We start from the raw sequence: 20,884 nt of genomic DNA, 5'->3' as shown, positions 1-20,884 counted from the left end.
TAGTACGAACGACCGTTTCCAACGATGTACTACTTTTGCAAACGATCGTCGTTGGTTAAAATCCGCCGAGACAGAACTTTCTTTTGTAGCGATTTGGCTCGTTCGTCGTTTGCCTTAATAGTCGGTGGTTCGTTTTTTGTAACGATCGTCGTTGGTAAAGATCGGGGAACGATCGTTACAAACGACTATAGTCGCATGTGTGTACGCACCTTAAGACTTCAGGACTATGACTAGTCAAGGCCAGAGAGTGGGACACTGAGCTGTTGCTAATCAACACCCAAAACCTTTTGGGATATCACAAGTCAAAGAAAGACATTTGGGCAACCACAAATGAAGGGCCATGACCTATGGTCTATCACTACTCAAGGCCAAAGACTTCTGGCATATTGATACTTAAAGTCAAAGACTTCTGGGCTTTTATTAGTTAAGGCAAAGATCTCTCTCAGACATCACTAGTTAAAACCGAACACCTTTTGACTATCGGTAGTTAGGCATCAGAACCTCTGGGCTATCGTGAGTCAAGGCCCTGGAAACTCTGCACTATTTTAATGTAAGGTTATGCTTATGCCCTCACAGTCTGTTAATAGTTAATATTCAAGGCCCCACGCCCATGTCTGTGCCCCATAACTTCTGGTTTATTGCTGTTTAAGGCAAATAAACCTCCAGACTATTGGTATTCAGGGCGAAGAATGTCTGAGCTATCAATATTCAAGGTCTGGGATCCTTGGACTATTGTTAGTTAAAGCTCTGTACACACAGTAGATCAAGGATGTCAAACCGGTCCTACGAGGGCAGAGGTCCTCACACATTTTTAACACAGCTCAAATTAATTGATGGGTCTAAATCAGTAAAGGTGTGGTCCATCAGGTAGATCACATTCCTCTCTTTCTCAGTCCATCCTAAACATTGGCATGGATCTGGCCCTCCAGGCCTGGAGTTCGACACCTGTTTACTAGATGAAACTCAGCTGAGGTGACCAATAATGACCGTCTCCGACGAGAATCCAGTGTGTGTGCTTAACCAGCGATCCATCCTGACATATCACTTCAGCTGAGTGGCAACTGAGAGCATTGCTCTCCCCACTTACCCTGTCACGCCACTACGCAGGGCCTTGCAATATTGCCAAAAGGGATGGGGTTCTGCTCCCTATTGGAAGACATTGATTGAGCCTGTGTACTGAGCTTAAAGCGGAACTGTAGATTGCTAATAAACACAGTGTTTCACTTACCTGGGGCTTCCCCAAGCCCCCAGCAGCTGTCCTGTCCCGCACTGCTCCTCAACGAGTCTCCGTTCCCCAGCCGCCGCTTGGTCCCACACCTCGACTTGTAAGTCGATGCCAGCGCGGCTCTGGCCAAGCGTATCCTTTCTTCGCGTTACCCCCCGGCAATAGCGCGGAATGCGAAGAAAGGATACGCGTGGCCAGAGCCGCGCAGGCGCAGTGGGCCGGCGGCGAAACCGAAACTAGCTGGCGGTGGGCGAACGGAGGCTCGTTGTGGAGCGGCGAGGGACAGGACGGCTGCTGGGGGCTTGGGGAAGCCCAGGTAAGTGAAACATTGTGTTTATTAGCAATCTACAGTTCCGCTTTAATGCTGGGTACACATGGTAAGATTTTTCATGCAATTTTGTGACTCGATAATTTTTCTCGCACGATTCCGCACTTGATTCTGCGCTCAATTCTCTTATCTTCATTCGTTTTTCTCAACCTTTTCCATTCACTGCTATGAGAAATCGAGCACCGAAACGATCGGGAGCAATATCGGACATGACTCATTTTATCTATCGGATCCATCTACACGGAAAATCGTACTGTGTGTATTGGGCATAAGCCATCTCTCTAGATAACTAGCTTTCAAGAGATGGGATCCGTAGACCAATGACAAACTACGCAAGAGCCTCTGCACCTTCGATATTTAAGGCCCCTGATCTCTGCAAACATTAAGCTTATGAGTCAATGTCCTTACTTCTCCAGCAGGACGGGAGGGCGGGTCATCATGGTAATCCGTCTCCAGTACCAGATCATAATTATTAGTATGCTTGGAGTCAGGAAGGTTTTCATGGCAAACCACACTTTTGTAAAGCCTCCATTCTGGAAGATCGCCTGAAACAGAGAACAGAAAATCAGAGGCCTGTCCTCAGAGGATGACATTAGTTGAGTGAAGCTAAAAAGTTGACAATGGCCACTTAGACTATTTTACAGAGTAGTGTTAAGAGGCACTGGTAATGATCTCATTAACTATCAGCAAAACCTTATCAGGATTAAAGCTACTGCACCAAACTAAGCTGGCAAGCAGATGCCAGGCAAGAACCAGTGCATCAGGTGGGCAGCCATTTTGTTGATCTGAACAGTACTGTATAGCATACAGCCTACATCCCTGGAGGAAACGGCACTACAGTAACAATTAAATCATGTCACCATTTCCACTGAACCATGCCTCCAAACTTTTTGAGATCAGAAAAAAGGGACACTTAAGCCACACCCCTGCCAAGCTTTTAACCACGACCCTGCCACACCCCTCATGCATACTATAAAGATTTTGTGAGGGAAAGATGTTTTATAATTCAAATCACATTTTTATCCTGGTTCATTTTCCTTCATATTAACATTTTAAAATAAGAAATATATCAACTTAAAGGATGGGAATAATTAAACTAAATTTTTCAGGAGAAAAATACATGTATTTACTGGTACATAGGTACTGTAGATCTGAAAGGGACACAAATTAGAGAAAATGCAAAATGGAATCGAAAGGCGCCCAGAAAATGATAAAATGAAATAAAAGCAATAAAATAACGTTTGAGGTGGCTTACCTCAATGAAGACAAATTCATATAAAAATTAACTTTTTTGAGCGTCAAAGGTAAGGCGCTCAAACCTTGGCTCTTAACACAGTGAGGCACTTGATTTGCCTGAGGAAGTGGGCAGGGACCCATGAAATGTGTTGCCAATGCTATTGAAGTTCATTTTTATATGAATTAGTCTTTATTGAGGTAAGCCACCTCAAACTTACTTTATTTTATTGTTTTTAATTAATTGTATCATTTTCTGGGTGCCATTTCATCCTGTTGTGCATAATATAATAATATACCCCCCTTCCCCCCACTCAGGGTAGGGGATACCCTTGGACCCCATTTACAGGCCCCTAGGGCCTTTTTCTCAAAAAGTGCCACCATCTCCACCAAGCCTGGACCCCCGGAGTGGTGTCGGGTTTATTGATCTCCACCTGCCTGTAGTGGTTGGTTGCCCCTTTGCAACCTCCCTTTGTGAGTACCCTCTGTTTATATTTTTTTGCTTCTATAATTTGTGACGTACTGCAGCATTTGGGCTCCCTTTGTCTCTGTGTGTGTTTTTGTTCCAGGGTGACTGTTCACCCTCTATTTTGTCTAAAAAAGAGAGAGAGAGGGACAGAGAGGGATTGGGTTCCCAAAGACAGACTGTCTCTCCACAAGAGGGACAATTGGGAGCTATGACTGAACTGATTAGCTGAATACTTGCTTACTTTACAATATGGCTGCTTGGGCAAACAGGTACACTTTAACAATCATAAAATGGATTTCATATTAAAAATATGTTACGGAGACAAAGAGGATCGGTTTCTAAGTCCTGTCCTCGAAGTATGAAGCCCAAGAAACAATTGAAGTCTTTCAGGATGAAAGTCAACAGCTTTATACAAATACTCTCAGCTGCGGTAAAGGTCAGCTGTAAGTCAGGATCAGTCTCTGAAGTGAAATGGAGGGAACGGCCTTTACTTGTAGAGATTAAAAGCCGACGTCCATCCAAGCCAGCGAGCTTTTTGCACATACCTTAACTGCTTTTGTTACAAAAAATAATTGATATGACTTCTAGATATTAAAGGACCACTGTTGTGAAAAAATGTAAGCTACATACATGTAAAATGTACATTTCTCCAAAATAAATGTATATAAAATGCACTGAAAATGACTCTTTTCCTAGGTGGCTGACAGATCTGATAAATTCTGGACTAGTCCAATCTCCTCATGGGAGATTCTCAGTACAAACTCTATTCTTTACAAAAGCAATCCCTTGAAAAGGATCTATATACAACGTTTTCAGCCAGCTTTTCTACTCACTTGCACACCATTTTGGCATTTGGACCAAGTAATTGCAGTTCAGAATTAAATAACCGTGAATCCCCCATGAGGAGATGGACTAGTCCAAAACCTGAAAGATCTGACAAATTTTCACTACCTACTGTAAGTGGCAGCAACATAGGAAAACAGCAATTTATAGAACATTGTACACTGGGACAAAAAACATTTTACTTGTATGCATTTTAACTTTGACTAATTTTCACCATAGTAGTCCTTTAAGGAAGTTTGTAATTTAATGTTTATAAAAAAAACTTTCAAGTTTGGTTTGCAGCCAGCTATTGATTTACTAAAACTGACAAATGATTTAAATGATGCTTTCTTGAAACTACGGTAACAGCCTAAACAGGCCTAAATTCACAACTCCCTGAAGATCAGACTAGTAAAGGAATCGGTAAGATAACTTTTTGTATACTGAGGTTTACTGCAGTAAGGTATTCATTGACATAGGTAGGCAGACTGCCCAAATGAAAGCTTGATAGATTGCTAGAAATGTGGAATTCCTGCACAACAGGTAGTCCTAGGTCAGTGATGGCTAACCTTGGCACTCCAGCTGTTGTGGAACTACAAGTCCCATGAGGCATTGCAATACTCTGACAGCTCTAAGCATAACTCGGGGAGGCAGTGGCATGATGGGATTTGTAGTTTTGTCACAGCTGGAGTGCCAAGGTTAGCCATCACTGTCCTAGGTAGACCCACAGCAGATGCTCTGACTAACCACTCCCCAGCAGGATACATGACATGATGGGATAGACATGTGTATGTACAGTGCCTAGCACACAAATAATTATGTTGTGTTCCTTTTTTTTCTTTCTCTGTCCGAGTTAAACATCAGATATGTAAGTGATAGTTCCTGTCTGAGTGGTGGAAGTGGTTGCTTTTAGCCAACCCTGGTTTGTGAGTACCCCCCTTTTTTGGTTCTATTATCTAATTCATATATTAGGCGTACTACACCATATTGGGCTCCTACTCTTCTCTTGTGTGCTGCTTTCCATCAAGGTCACTCTATATACTCCCCATATTTGACAAGCCCTTCTTCAGAGGGTCCCAACCCTTTACGGGAGGGGACAAGGAGGATGATGGGGGGGGTAGGCTCTGGAATATCTAGAGCAGCCTTTCTCAACCTTCCTACCCTGGAGGAACCCTGCAAATAACTTACGACTCTCAAGGAACCCCTGCAAACAATTTTTTTTATCTCGAGGAACCCCTGCATTTATTTTGCAGGAGGCATAGTGGTCTTTCAAAGTAGGTGAGGATGTTAATTTCACTACCTCCTATTACAGTGCCACTCATTATACTGTGCTCATTATTATTCTGACCCCCAATTTAGTGCTTCTTTTTACAGTACCCCCTATTATAATGTGCTCTATTATACTTTCCCCAGGATGGGGTAAAATGCCAAGAAACCCCTGCAGAGTCCTCAAGGAACCCTGGTTGAGAGAGCCTGGTATAGAGGCTTCCCTCTCTTGGCCATTGTTTCCCCAGCTGGTACACCTTAACACCATCAACTGAACCTTCTCGCTCAAACATACGGCAACACATACGTTGCTGATTTTATTTTTAGTTTGAATACAGCGAGTCCCGTTTTATTGTGGTCTTTGTCCCCCATCAGGGAGATTTACTGCCGCAATCTCCTTACCAGAGCAGGACGCAAGAGGAATTTTCTGAACAATATCAAGAGTATTTATTGCTGTGTGTCTCTCCATTGGAGAGGTTTTGCCTCCCGTTCCACGACTTTACATTTGCTGCCAAGTACAACGCCATTTTTTAAATTCCTCATTCCTGCTTAGCACGAGCCCTGTTAATCAACAAGAAGGGTACGGCCATGCCGCCTCTCTTCCAGGCCGTTAATCAACGTAATGGGGCCCTGAAAATCTCGCTGAAGAATTAGCGTCCGGGGGAGGAATATATATTACGAAGTCTCACCACCAGATGCAGATCGTTTATCTCTCCGATGCCCACATTTATTTTCTTGCGTTCGTTGACGGGAAGTCTGATGTTCAGCAGGTAATACTTATGCGCCACGCTGCCCAGTTCGATGAGCGGAAGGACATCGCACTCATAATATCGACCTTCATTGTCCACAGTCTGTCACAAAAAAAAGGAAAAAGATGAAATATTCAAACATGAAAAAGTACAACTTTTTGTGATGTCAAGGTTATTGCTTTTTAAAAGGAACCCGAGACTTATGGAAGCTGCCATATTTGGTTACTTTTAAACAACATCAGTTGCCTGGCAGTCCTGCCGATTTTTCTGGTCAGTAGGGTTTAAACCACACGCATGAAACAAGCATGCAGCTAATCTTCTAATCTAGCTAATATCTGCATGCTTGTTCAGGGTCTTTGGCTTAAAACATGAGGCCTGGAACCCATTAGAAAGCGCAAAACGCTATTGCAATCGCTAGCGTTTTGTGATGGCGTTTTGCAAGCAAATTTTGTAAAACATTTCCCTGCTCCTATACAATTCATTAGAATGGAAACGCTTCGAAAATGCTGCATGTCCTGTGATTGCGATTTCCTTAATCGCAATCACTCTAGGGGAATCAGTCAAATCCATTTACATTGGCAGAGCGTTTAGGGTAAACCCTAGCGATTGAAAGCACTCCCTAAATGCTCAAAAAACCCGCTGTAGTGCAGTGATGGCTAACCTTGGTACTCCAGCTGTGGTGGAACTACAAGTCCCATGAGGCACTGCAATACTCTGACAGCTGTAAGCAAAACGCGGGTAGGCAAAGGCATGATGGGATTTGTAGTTTTGTCACAGATGGAGTGCCAAGGTTAGCCATCACTGCTAGTGGGTTCCTGGAAAGTCGTGAAATTTTGCCACGGGATATGGGGGGTATAAAGACCTCGTTCTGCTGCGTCCCCATGGCAAATCAGCTTGGGTTTATAATGATGAAGAAGCCTGCAGCATAAAAACAGGTATTTTGAAAGGCTTCATTCTCTCTTTAAAAGGAATTAAACATGTCAGCCTCCATATCCCTCACTTCAGCTTCCCTTTAAAGCCTACATCGAGCAATTTTGCATTGAGCAATTAAGTGGTTGACTTTACCGGTCGATCAACTAGTGTGCAGAGTCACCTTCACTAATCTTTGTTGTACCTCAATACTTTAAATCCAAAAATCAATCATTTCTCATTGGAAAACATGTGAACAGTAGCAAACCATCTACCGATATCTTCCATCCTGCTCGATCGACAAATCATCGCAATTCATCCAGACGCGAGTCCATTACTGTTGATCGCATATACTGGAACACACTTGATTCTCTCTCGATTCGATAAAAGTATTGATTGGTCGGGATGCCCGATCGCTGGGTGTATGGCCACCTTTTGTGGTCTGCATAAGCCATTCCTGCTTGTCCTGTGACAGCTTTCAAGAATAAAAGTCATCCCAGCCATTCCTTTATATGTGCCACTAGAGGACACTCTCTCTATGTCAGACCATAGATGTGCACGTCTAAAGGGATACAAGAAAGTCCCTATGATTGTATCATGCTCCTCTATATCCCCCCCCCCCCCCCCCCTTTGGCAGTATATCAGATCAAATGGAGTGAGGAGTAGGCTGGGGTGGCTCTTCCTATTGGCCGTCTTCTTTGCCTGTCCATTTTACCGAATGCTGATGGCTAGTTAGCTGCAGGCTGGTCTTAAAGGATTGTACAGCAGTACAATCCTTAGCCCTAATTATTATTACCTTAGCCCTAATTAAAATTTCCAGATGATGGCCCTGTGTGTGTGGGGGGAGAAGGTGCGCATCGGCTTAGCACACCACCTGTGGCCTGGCGTCTTCCTACATTTGTCCGCTATGCCTCTCTATTTCCTGATCGGCACCCATCGACCCAGACGTGCGCTGCGCATTCGCAGTATGTCCTATTGGGCTGCCTGTGACACACACACACACACACACACACACACACACACACACACACACACACAAATTTGAAATTCAAATTAGGGCTAAAGTATCCTTTAAGTTACCAAACATCTCACTTGCTTTACTGCATGCTCTGATCTTTGCGAATTGACAATTATTGAGGTAAGTCGTTTTTTTTTTTACTTATCATTGCAGTAACAGCCTTAGTGAACTGGCATTTGACAAGAAGTTCTGTAAAATCAGCTGTTTTCTGTATTACCGAATGTGGTAATTTTTAGTGAATTGAGCCCTAATGCTCTCCTACCCTGCTCCCTTCTAACGAGTCATGCTGTCTGCTTTGTTTGTGCCATCCTCCACTTCTAAGCTTCTTCCAGACAACTCTGGAAACCTAGAGCAGCTGTACTGTGTCTGCACACACCAGCTAGCAGTGTAAACATTTGCAACCTTGCCCCCTCAGCTGATGTGATGTCAGTTGTTTAACCACTTAAGTACCAGCGGTCTCTGCCCTTTAAGGACCAGAGGCCACTGGTACAGAAACGGCGGAATCCTGACAGATAACGAATCAACGCACTTACCTGCGTCGGGAACCTGCGCCACCCACTCTGCCGTCTCTATTAAGGCAATGGGAGCGGCTTACATTGAAAGACAGGGCCAGGAGCCAATGAAATCGGCTCCTGACCCACTCACAGGGCTCCGTCATAGACAGGCAGAGCAAGTGAGCTGTGGCGAGCGACGTCAGGATTCAGCGGCAAGATTGTCGGGAGCGACGGAAACGGCGACGGCTAATTGAAATCTATGCCCTGTCAGCCAGGTTACAACCAAGACAGGGTGCAGACTTCACTTAGCTTGATACTAAAGTAGTTAAGCAACTATAGCCCCATCATAAGTAGACTGGGTAGCTACAATGTGAACACATATGGGCGATTCCGATAGCAATCATGCTGGTAATGTGGGACTTGCCTGTGTGGCATGACCCTGAGTGGGTGGAGATTTGTGAAATTACCTCACGTACTCACTTTAGTTGCTGGGAATGTGCACTGCAGCTTCCTCTGCTCCACAGAATGCGCCATTTCAGTCCAGGGGTCAGTCAGCTCATCGCGGTACGCCATCGCCACATCTACAGTCACAACTGCGTTCTCCTCTAAAATACAGAAAAATCCACCAATCAAGTAAATTATGAAAAGAGTGAAAGAGAGTGTGTGTGAGAAAGAGAGTGTGTGTGAGAAAGAGAGTGCGTGTGAGAAAGAGAGTGCGTGTGAGAAAGAGAGTGCGTGTGAGAAAAAGAGAGTGCGTGTGAGAAAAAGAGAGTGTGTGTGAGAAAGAGTGTGTGTGAGAGAGTGTGTGTGTATGTAAGATTGTGTGAGAGAGAGTGTGTGAGAGAGTGTATGAGAGAGAAAGAGAGTGTGTGAGAAAGAGTGTTTGTGGGTGAGAGAGAAAGAGAGAGAGTGTGTGTGAGAGAGTGTGTGTGTATGTAAGATTGTGTGAGAGAGAGAGTGTGTGAGAGAGTGTATGAGAGAGAAAGAGAGTGTGTGAGAAAGAGTGTTTGTGGGTGAGAGAGAAAGAGAGAGAGTGTGTGTGAAAGAGAGAGAAAGTGTGTGCGTGTGAGAAAGAGAGAGAGAAAGTGTGTGCGTGTGTGTGTGTAAGAGAGATTGTGTGTGAGAGAGAGTGTGTGAGAGAGTGTATGAGAGAGAAAGAGAGTGTGTGAGAAAGAGTGTGTGTGTGTGTGTGTGTGAGAGAGAGAGAGTGTTTGTGTGTGTGAGAGAGAGAAAGAGAGAGAGTGTTTGTGTGTGTGAGAGAGAGAAAGAGAGAGAGTGTGTGTGAAAGAGAGAGAAAGTGTGTGCGTGTGAGAAAAAGAGAAAGAATGTATGAGAGAGAAAGAGAGAGTGTATGAGAGAGAGTGTATGAGAGAGAGAGAGTGTATGAGAGAGAAAGAGTGTGTGAGAAAGTGTGTGTGTGTGTGTGTGTGGGAGAGAGAGAGAGAGAGAGAGAGAGACAGAGACAGAGAGACAGAGACAGAGACAGAGACAGAGAGAGAGAGAGAGAGAGAGAGAGAGAGAAAGGGGGGGGGGGGGGGGTTGTGTGTGTGTTTAGGGGAGAGGAGGGTGTTTTAACTTTCACTGGGTTTTAGACCGCTGTCTGTGTCTCCATTGGGGAGACTTTTTCCTCACTTTCTATCCCTGGGACTTGTTTTTAATAGGAATCTGCTTCCTGCCCGGACAGGAAATGGTGTAGAGCGATAGTCCTGCGACGGGCTCCCCTGCCGTACGAAAATCACACCGCTCCAAGAGCTTGATTTACTAAACCGTGATAACTCAAATATCACACCTTATCAAAGATATCACACCTTATGAAAAGATATCACACCTTATCAAAGTTAACACGCCTTATCAGAGTAGCATAGTGAGCGCTACAAACTTATGCCTGCTGATTGGCAATGGCACTCGTCCTGCCCTGAGCCCCTGCGGGTTCGTAGTGCTCGCTATGCTACTCTTATAAGCCGTGTTAACTTTGATAAGATGTGTAATAGCTTTGATAAGATGTGTGATATCTTTGATAAGGTGTGATATTTGAGTTATCACGGTTTAGTGAATCAAGCCCATGTGTACAATTAGCCTGAACAGTTTTTCTCAGTGTTGGGTTTATGTTTTTGTTTGTTTTTCTCTTCATTTGTTCTATATGGTGTTTTTCTCCCATCATTCGATGCATAGATCCTGAAGGACTTTGAGTGTCTATCAGGGCTTTAATTCCTCATAGAGACAGTGTGGTTAACCTGGCCACACATTTATTGACTGCCACCCGAAGTGGCAAAATTATTGATTCCTCTCTGAGAGGAATTGATCCCGGAAGGAATAGATTCCATCTACATGCAGTTAAGGTGCTGAGAAATTTGGGCGCAGACTGAAGCCAAAAAACTGCTCACCCTGCTCCTGCACAAGTCCCGGCGGAGTTAATTACTATTCCCCCTCCAGCCCGCCATGTACTCTGGGGAGGAGTTTAACCACAATATCAGCCATACAGACACCCCCCCCCCCCCCCCCCCGATGATCTATTTGAGAAAAGGAATAGATTTCTCATGGGATAGGGGGTTTTCAGCTACTGATTGGGATGAAGTTCAATCCTTGGTTTGGTTACAGTTCCTCTATAAAAAAAAACTTTGCTTATGATCCTCAGTAAAAACTTTCAGTGACCAAAAATATAAAAATTGCTGAATGTCTTCTCCTGTAAAATGTAAAGGGAACCTGAAGTGAGAGATACATGGAGGTTGTCATATTCGTTTCCTTTTAAACAACACCAGTTACCTGGCATCCTGCTGATCATTCCATCATCAGTAGCACCTGAATCGCACACCTAAAGCAAGCATACGTCTAATCTTGGAAGATTTTGTCAGAAACATCTGATCTGTTGCATGCTTGTTCAGGGTCTATGACTAAACGTATTAAGAGGCAGAGGATCAGCAGGACAGCCAGGCAACTGGTATTGCTTAAAATTAAGTAAATATGTCAGCCTCCATATCTCTCTCACTTCAGGTTCCCTTTAAGTGTGTTGCTATCGTGCCGACGGTCTGTCAGTTTGAACTTCAAACATCCCTACTGGGAACAGCAGTGTTTTTGTTGGCGCCTGTCCAGTCGCAATAGATTGGGTCTGCTAAGTACACAGCCTGGGCTGGCCGGCGGTAAAACGCAGAACAGGCTTCTATTTAAAGACCAAACAGGAGGGCCCAGGATAAATTCCATATATCGTACATTCTGCTTTCTCTTTCATGGACCAACAGGTGACCTGTGTTTTCCTTCACAATGGGTAGTGTGAAAGCTCGTGAGCGATTTACACTGTGCTCCCCCCTGACGGAATGCAAATGTGACACACAGGCAGTCCTCTACTTACATTCCAGTACGTGGTTTGTAAGTTGAGTCCTGTGTTAAACATGGCAAATCATTGATAAATGATTTGCTGTCGGACAACTCTCGAAATGGACATATAGTATAAACTATCGGTATGTTTTTTGGTTCTTTTTAAAGGTGTTTTAACCACTTGAGGACCACAGTGCTAAACCCCCCTAAAGACCAGGATATTTTTTTTCAAAATAGGCCACTGCAGCTTTAAGGCCAAGCTGCAGTGCCGCACAACACAGCACACGAGTGATTTCCCCCTTCCTCCCCCCTTTTATCCCCACCAACAGAGCTTTCTGTTGGTGGGGTCTGGTCGCCCCCCAAGTTGTTTGTTTTTCTTTTTACAAATATTTATTGTAATTTTTTTTTCTTCTCCCTCTGCCTCCCTCCCACCCCCCGCTAGCCAATCATGGCGATCGGCTGTCATAGGCTTCAGCCTATGACAGCCGATAGCTCTCTTGTGCCCCAGGGGGACAGCTGTGTCACACGGTTGTCCCCAGTACAGCCCTGCCGTGGATCGCAGCGCTGTACTAAGTAAAAAGACAGCGGTTTTGCCGTCTAACAGTCTCCGAGCGGCGATCGCAGCAGGGAGCCTGAAGGCAGAGCTCCGCCTACCAAGCAGGAAATGTGCGCGCAATCGCCTGCAATAGCCAGCCCCAGGACTTGACGCCAATTGGCGTTAGGCGGTCCTGGGGCTGCCGCCGTGGTCATGCTCATTGGCGTGACGCGGTCTTTAAGTAGTTAAACTACATAACAGTTTATACAATATTGTAATTAACTGTGGCAGGGTAGTGTACTGGTTAAGAGCTCTGCCTCTGACAGAGGTGACATGGATTTGAATCTCGGCTCTTCCTGTTCAGTAAGCCAGCACCTATTCAGTAAGGAGACCTTGGGCAAGACTCCCCAACACTGCTACTGCCTACTGAGCGCATCCTAGTGGCTGTAGCTCTGGCTCTCTGAGTCCGCCAGGTGAAAAGCACAATATAAATGTGATTTGTCTTCTATTTAACAAAAATGTTAGAAAAAAAACTGTATTGTATAATTTGTATTGACAGTTATTTCCCACAATGCAAATAATTTCACAGAGAGAAAACTGTCAGGGGTTTTACAACGATCTCTTCCACACAGGCATTTCTGATGATCTATTTGAAAAAAAGGTAAAGATTTCTCGTGGGAGAGGGGCAGTGTTCTCCCCAGGCTCTTTTAGCCGGGCGCTACGCCCAGCTAGTTTTGTTGAGCACCCGGCTGTTATCAGCTCACCTACTTCTCTGCTGTATGCAGAATTGTGCAGAGAAGCATCGGCCCTGCACTCATCTCGCCCCACCCAGCTACTTTTCCATGCCACCCAGCTGGAAAAAAGTTCTGGGGAGAACACTGGGGGCATCAGCTACTGATTGGAATGAAGTTCAATCCTGGGTTAACACTCCCCTTTAAAGAGATTATATTTCTAATTCAGGTCTGTTTAAAAGAAAAATGACTTTTGGAGGCCCTGACAGATCATGTGATACCTACCGATAAAGTTATTTTGTTTGTAGGCAATGTCCAGCTGTAGAACAATCAGCATGAACTGGAACCAGGGGTTCATGGCTTGCCCTTGGAATGGGATATGGGCCGAGAAGACAATGTCATTGGCTTCTATGAGCCGGTTGGCTGCTTCGTTGAAGTTGCGGATGCTGTTGCAGCGGTCATTCCCCCACGGTAGCAGCCATTTGGGAGTATGATGGGGTCTCCGAACGTCCACACATTTCGCTGCCATGAAGTGGAGAGAGGTGGTTGGCCTTGGTGCTGTGGAAGGCATAAGAAACAATCCATTATCTTGCAAGACAGGAAGGAAGACAAAAAAAACCCAAAACAAAACATGGTTTTGATACGGTTACCCCCACAACTCTGCACCACCCCCTAGTCTCTCTCCTCATCCTTCAACGCCTTCAAGCAAGCCCTCAAAACACACATCTTTAAGGTGCCCCCGACCCCCCCCCCCCCCCCTCGTTGAGTGTCCTTCTTGATCTTGCGACCCCAGCAATGACACCTCCACAGGCCTAGATTTACATCACAGGACCCTATAGGCACAGTTGTCCTGTCACCCTAGACTTTGCCCTCCGTGAACCCCTGCCGAGTCCCACCCCAAGTGTGCTGGCTGTCCCAGCTGTCACTTCTCCATTACTTCCTTTGCCCGGCATACCTACAGGTGTCCCTTAGCATTAGGTAGCCAGGAGTACCCTCAAAATTAAGTAGCTACAGGTTTACCTTAGTATAAGATAGCCAGAGGTACCCTCAGAATTAAGTAGCTAGAGGTTCCCCTGACTGAAGGGAGATCTGGTCAGTGGAATGCCAAGAACTTGGTGAGCACCTTCTCATTTACACTTTTCTCAGGACTCTGGATAGGGAAGGAGGGAGGCACTAGAGGAGGGGAGTGCCTTTCCTTTATCCAGCGCCTGTAGGCACATACCTACAGTGCCTTATGGCACTCATTCTGTATGTGTATTCCCAGCATAAAGCCTTGTTGAGGCTGGCACAATGGTCAGTCATGTATCCAGCACTAGGGATGGTGGAAATGCTGATTTCCGATTCCACAGAGATTCCAATTACCGAAGATGCGAAAAATCTGAATTTCCAATACCTTTTACCAATTTCCATGGAAAGGTTTTTTTTTTTTTTCATTTTTGTTAATAAAGTTGAGTCATTTTAAAAAAAAAGTTGTTTTGTGGAATCTGTTATATTTTGCGGATGTCCAATATTATGCAGACATAAAGCAAACTTGGAGGAAAGTGGGCCGGCACTCAGTATAAAGCTGCGGATATGATGATTCCGGCTGTATAGATTGGTAAACTCCTCCAGCAGAAACTACGTGCTCAAGACAAACAGTGGAAACATGGCATCAATCACATAGGAGAAAGAAGCAAAAAATGTCTGGCACTGTAGTTTAATGCAAAAGCAGCAGGTGTACAAAACAAGTTGAATAGATGGTACACAAAAAACATGTGCATGAAAGATGGTACTTATCGTGCTCTGTGCTAGAATAGGGAGGCACTGTGGGCGCCAGTGGGTGCACGGCCTTACGACTGTTTCACATTGGGGTGAGCCTTGCTTCTTCGGAGGCCAAACGTGCACAAGTGCTGGACGGAGGAGGCCATTGAAATAGCCTACTTCCGTGTAGACTCCCGCCCATCTGTCCTGTGACGTGGGGTCAAGCCATTGGACAAAGCATAAAGCGCGTCACTCGGACAGCGCTACACGTAACTGCGTACAAAAGAGACGCACACACTGCTAGAACAGAGAAGTGTTGCTATGGCAGCGCATGCTGCTCCCAAGCCACGTGAGAGGCGGCAACAAAGTTGGAGGGGGCGGGTGCGAACAAGCGCAATACGGTTGCCAGGCAACCTCCGCGACAACAGCTGTAAACACAAGCGCATCAGATCGCCCCGTGCTGTAACACGGGTCACAGGGTAGGAAAAAACCCAGCAGCCCGAGACGCACCCGGGCGGTCAAAATACGCATGTGGGACGTAAATGCTTAGTCCCCCGCCGCAGGTTGGGTATATTACCCAAACACATAGCTTATTACATGGCGACGTATCAATACCAACAATGTGAATATGTTATTCACCATGGAATACTCTGCAGAAAGCATACATTTTCTAGATCTAGAATTAATTATCCAAGATGGTACTGTTATAACTAAAGGCTATCGGAAACCGACTGCCTCCAATACAATCTTACATTCAGACAGCTATCATCCCCGGCATGTTATTAAGTCCCTTCCATACGGCCAGTTCCTGCGTTTACGCAGGAACAATGCCAGTTTGGATGACTTTATAGAACAAGCTATGGAGTTGAAATCTCGTTTGCTCTCTAGGGGCTATGATGCTAAGGAACTTGAACTCGCTATGAATGAGGCCTTAAAGAAGGATAAATCTAATTTAATTAAAAGGAGATACAACTCCAATCGGTCGAATAAAAGTTCAGGGGTCTTCACTTTCAATTTCTCACCAATGGAGAGGGAGATTAATAAAGTGATGACCAGAAATTGGCCCATCTTGCTTCAAGATCCAGTACTCAAGGAATGCCTACCATCTAAACCTTTGGTTGCCTTCAAAGGAGCACCCACTATCGGTGATTTCCTTGTCCATAGTGACTTTCGTGAGAATCCACGCTGCATATGGCTGGACGCTACCACAGGCAATCATCGGTGTGGGACATGCAAAGCATGCCCACACATGAGGACCGGTAAATTTTACCAACTAGGTCCCATCCAATTTAAAGTCTCCTTTTTTGCTACCTGTAGGACTAGCTACGTCGTCTATGCCTTATGGTGCCCTTGCCAACGTTTTTACGTTGGAATGACAACCAGAATGGTGAAAGACAGGATCTTAGAGCATGTCCGTTTGCTGCCAAAAGGCAAGGGCTGCCCCAGGGTGGTAGAGCATATGGCTACCGCTCATGGTTCTGATCCAGCGTGGATCATTGTAATCTTCCACGCTGAGGAGGCAATAGGAAAAAATTGCTCATTAAGCTTGAATCTAAGTGGATCTTCAGGACAGACGCTATGGGCCCTTTGGGCCTAAATGATCATGTTGATATGGCTTGCTATCTCGATCCTTGATGGTTTTCCCTCTAGGGGCTTTTCCTCTGCCACTCTTGCCTTCACCCTTCCCCCAATGCAACGACCGTTCTGATCTACTTTTTCTTTATTAATATTTTTTATGTAACTGATGAATTTTCTGTGTTTCTACTATTTCATCCTTTATCATTACGGTCATGTGACCTATGCATGGGTGGGTGCACCCTCCAGGGTCCCCTTTCTTGATCCTTGGAGTGGTTCTACTGTTCCATTTGTTCTCCCACCTCTGTTCTCCATGGGCCTCTATTCCTAGAACCCGTGTCCCGCTCACTGCCCTTCTTTGCCCCCCTCACTTTCATCACTTTTACACCTTACCACTTCCCCTTTTCCTCACATTTTCACCCGTCCCTCTCTCTATCCCTCATCTGGGGCCACCCCTATGTGCTGATCTCAGCACTTTAAAAGTGGTTAATCTTTTACCACGTCGCCATCTAATAAGCTATGTGTTTGGGTAATATACCCAACCTGCGGCGTGGGACTAAGCTTTTACGTCCCACATGCGTATTTTGACCGCCCGGGTGCGTCTCGGGCTGCGGGGTTTTTTCCTACCCTGTGACCCGTGTTACAGCACGGGGCGATCTGATGCGCTTGTGTTTACAGCTGTTGTTGCGGAGGTTGCCTGGCAACCGTATTGCACTTGTTGGCACCCGCCCCCTCCCCATTGACTGGCTGACAACTTTGTTGCCGCCTCTCGCGTGGCTTGGGAGCAGCATGCGCTTCCATAGCAGCACTCCTCCGCTCTAGCAGTGTGTGCGTCTCTTTTGTACGCAGTTACGTGTAGCGCTGTCCGAGTGACGCGCTTCATGCTTTGTCCAATGGCTTGGCCCCACGTCACAGGACAGATGGGCGGGAGTCTACACGGAAGTAGGCTATTTCAATGGCCTCCTCCGTCCAGCACTTGTGCACGTTTGGCCTCCGAAGAAGCAAGGCTCACCCCAATGTGAAACGGTCGTAAGGCCGTGCACCCACTGGCGCCCACAGTGCCTCCCTATTCTAGCACAGAGCACGATAAGTACCATCTTTCATGCACATGTTTTTTGTGTACCCTCTATTCAACTTGTTTTGTACACCTGCTGCTTTTGCATTAAACTACAGTGCCAGACATTTTTTGCTTCTTTCTCCTGTGTGAATTATGCAGGCATACTTGATACACTACCGTATTCTCTGATTAGACAAATACTTCCGAGATGGAAGCATTGGACCAATCCCAAGCTCCAGAAGTTTTTCCATATTCCTAGGTAAACCTCCACATTCTCTGATTGGTCCAATGCTACCAAAGTATTTCAGAGTCCTGTGATTGGCCTAAAATTTCCAATTTTATTGGAATTTATTATACATAAAAAATTTCACACAGAGATGTGCCCGGACGTAACCCACGCAGACACGGGAAGAACATACAAACTCTGAGCAGATAGAGCTCTGGCTGGGATTTGAACCAGGGCCCCAGCACTGCAACGTGAGAGTGCTAACCACTACGCCACTACGCTGCTCATAATAATATAACATGCATATACCACCAAGATAAGGACCTAGGAAAAACAAAAGCTTAATTAGGTGAGTCTCAGAGGCGCTAGGTGTATTTCTGACAGCTGGCTGTTAAATACTCCATTGTTTACTGCCTGAGGAAGCGGGAATATACCTGTGAAACGCGTTGCAAACCCCTGTTTTTGGAGTAGGTTAATAAATATATGGTTTTTTGAAAACTGAGTGTTTCATGTCTGCTTTGGGGAAGTGAGTCCACTGCTGCCTCTACAGCAATTTTAAAACTTTTACCAAATTTTATCCTGTTGGCACCTCTGTTCACCGTCTACGATACCTGTGTCCACCCCTGGTGGAGGGGTGATATTTCCCTACTTTCCGATCTACAGAGAGTGACTTCTTAATCCTGAGTGGGGACAGGTCTTAAATCTCCCCACCTGCATTTACAGTGGTTGCCTAAAGGGTAACCCCGGTTTGTTAGTATTACTTTACTTACTTTCATTTTTTTCACCCCTATCCAATACATACTTCACTATATTGGGCTCTTGGTATCTCTTTTTTTTTATTAAAAACAGGATTGACCTGGACAGGAGTATTTATCTCGCCAGCAGCCGAGTTCCGCTGTAAAAATGGACCAAAAACAAATCTAGCTACCGTCTGAAGGAGATAAACAATACCCTGGTCCTGGCAGTGATGTTGGGCATGAACACGACTCTGAGGACAGTTTAGATCACAATACAGCCGGGAAGCGATTAATTGGCACCTGACCCCTGGTGCTGCCCCGGCAACAAGTCTTTTCAGGATCTGGAACCTTGCCTGTCCACTCTGATTAATTCTTGAATAACCGGGTACAGATGTAGTGTCAGTGCCGCCCATCCAATGAGAGCGATCTGCCTTTACGGTCAATTACCCCTCGCTGCGAGTAAACTGAGTGAACCGCTAAGAACAGCAGAAACAGTACAATAGTCGGATGCCTCATTACTCCGAGCAGCGGCTTGGCACAGATAGAGGCACTCATTCCACCATCAGGTCTGACAACACAGGCCTCACATTCTCATCTCAGCTGCATGTGACGAAGTGAAAAGGAACCCGAGGTGTGAGCCCTATGGAAGCTGCCATATTAATTTCCTTTTAAACAATACCAGTTGCCTGGCTGTCCTGCTGATATTTCTGGTCAGTAGGGTCTTAATCACACACCTGAAACAAGCATGTAGCTAATTATCTCAGAGTTGCCAGACATCTGATCTGCATGCTTGTTCAGGGCCTATAACTCAAACATATTATGCGGAGAACACGCCATGAGATTTTTCAGCAGATTTCGGTGTCCGATCGATTATCCAATCAATTTTCCGATCAGTTTCCATTCACTCCTATGAGAAATCCATCAGAAAAACGATCGAAAATCAGGTCGGGCATGTCGGAAATTATCTAATGAAACATCTATCTGCCAAAAAAGAAAAATCACATGGTGTATTCCCAGCATTAGAGGCAGAGGATCAGAAGGACAGCCATGCAATCTGCATTAATTAAAAGGAAATAAACATGTCATCCTCCATATCACACTTGCCTCGAGTTCCCTTTAAACAGGTGGATAATAATAATCTTTATTTATTGTATTTATAAAGCGCCAAGACAGTACGCAGCACTGCACAATAGAACGTATCATGGAGCTAACACAGGGGAGGGGGTAGGTGAGCATGAAAAGGAGAGTTTTGAGGGCTCGTTTGAAGGTAGTGGGGACAGCCCTAGTAAAGTACTGCAAACATGCATGGGAGTGAGATATGCGCGGTTATTGGAGGATCGAAGGGGACAGACCAGCATATGCTTGTGGACAAGAACAGAGATGTAGGTCCCCATTTTTAAATGTTTGAAATATTGATCCTGTAAAAAGTGAATGATTTTCCATTTAGGGAGTGTGGGGGGATGGGGGGGGGGTTCTATGTACTATTTTTATGTTTTATGCTTTTAAAATTCAATATAATTCAACTTTAAAATATAAATAAATAAAATGCATGCCATGTTTGCAGAATAACTTGCTGCTGATGTTTCCCAGCAGTCTCTTTGTAAATCAGGTTCACTCTGACAACACAAAGCAAAGCAATCCAGAAATGCATAACAACACATTTTAATCTAACACAGCAATGATCTGTCTAGCAATCAGGAAATGAAGTGTCCCTGTGGGTGAGTCATTCCTTCATCCACACTCACAAGGGCCAGGCTCTGCCAAACACAAGTCTAAACCTGCTGAGGGATTGAGAGGCCCAGGAAATCCCAAACCATCTCTTGCTCTAATATAAAAGCATTCCTGGGGGAATGAAATAACTTCAGCAGGGGATGGTACATTTGTCACACAGCTCTCCTGCCAATGCTAAAGCACAATCCCCGCTCACTGGCATTCATCCGCCCTGCCCGAAATAAAGAGAGGACGGCAGACAGGCCTAAGCCTGCGGTGACAGACGAAGGTGGAGACAGTTTTGGAAATCTAAAGGCCAGAATTCAGGAAGTCTGTGTGGAAGGTTTTGTGGCCGGAATGGAACTCTGAAATTATCAGCTGTGATGCTGCAAACATCAGCTCCAGAACTGTGTTTTGTTTTGTTTTTGTTTCTTTATTTTGGTTTTGCATAGTTTGGAAATGGGTTAGAACTTCTCTTGGTAACAGATTACCCAGCAAGCTCTTGGTGAACCAGAACGCCTAGGAGTGTGTGAGGGGCTACAAAGGACCAAAAAAGCCCTCTAAATGCTATGCGAATCAGAAGTCTGCCTTCTTAAAACAGAAGGTATTTGTGATCATTCAGGATGGAGTGGGCATATTATGTCTCCCACAATGCATCACTGCTGAATATGCACATCCCTTATGGCCCGTACTCACGGGCTGCAGAAGTGGCCTGTCGCCAGCACACGTGAGCGTGCTAGCGACAGGC

General features: G+C 45.2%; 1 protein-coding gene across 2 annotated transcripts in view; it reads right to left on the bottom strand.

The window, feature by feature from the left end:
* The window catches only part of WLS (Wnt ligand secretion mediator), an 89,217-nt gene that overhangs the window by 43,735 nt on the left and 24,598 nt on the right, over nt 1–20,884 (bottom strand). For both annotated transcript variants that reach the window (XM_068239260.1, XM_068239259.1), the window contains exons 2-5: nt 13,377–13,649; nt 8,994–9,118; nt 6,033–6,194; nt 1,962–2,098 (exon numbers count right to left, since the gene is read on the bottom strand). In XM_068239260.1, the coding sequence (XP_068095361.1) occupies nt 1,962–2,098; nt 6,033–6,194; nt 8,994–9,118; nt 13,377–13,649 (697 nt within the window). The remainder of the gene's footprint in view (nt 1–1,961; nt 2,099–6,032; nt 6,195–8,993; nt 9,119–13,376; nt 13,650–20,884) is intronic.

Source organism: Hyperolius riggenbachi, chromosome 6 (assembly GCF_040937935.1).
Source record: "Hyperolius riggenbachi isolate aHypRig1 chromosome 6, aHypRig1.pri, whole genome shotgun sequence".
Lineage (NCBI taxonomy): Eukaryota > Metazoa > Chordata > Amphibia > Anura > Hyperoliidae > Hyperolius > Hyperolius riggenbachi.
This window is presented reverse-complemented; position numbering and strand designations above follow the sequence as displayed.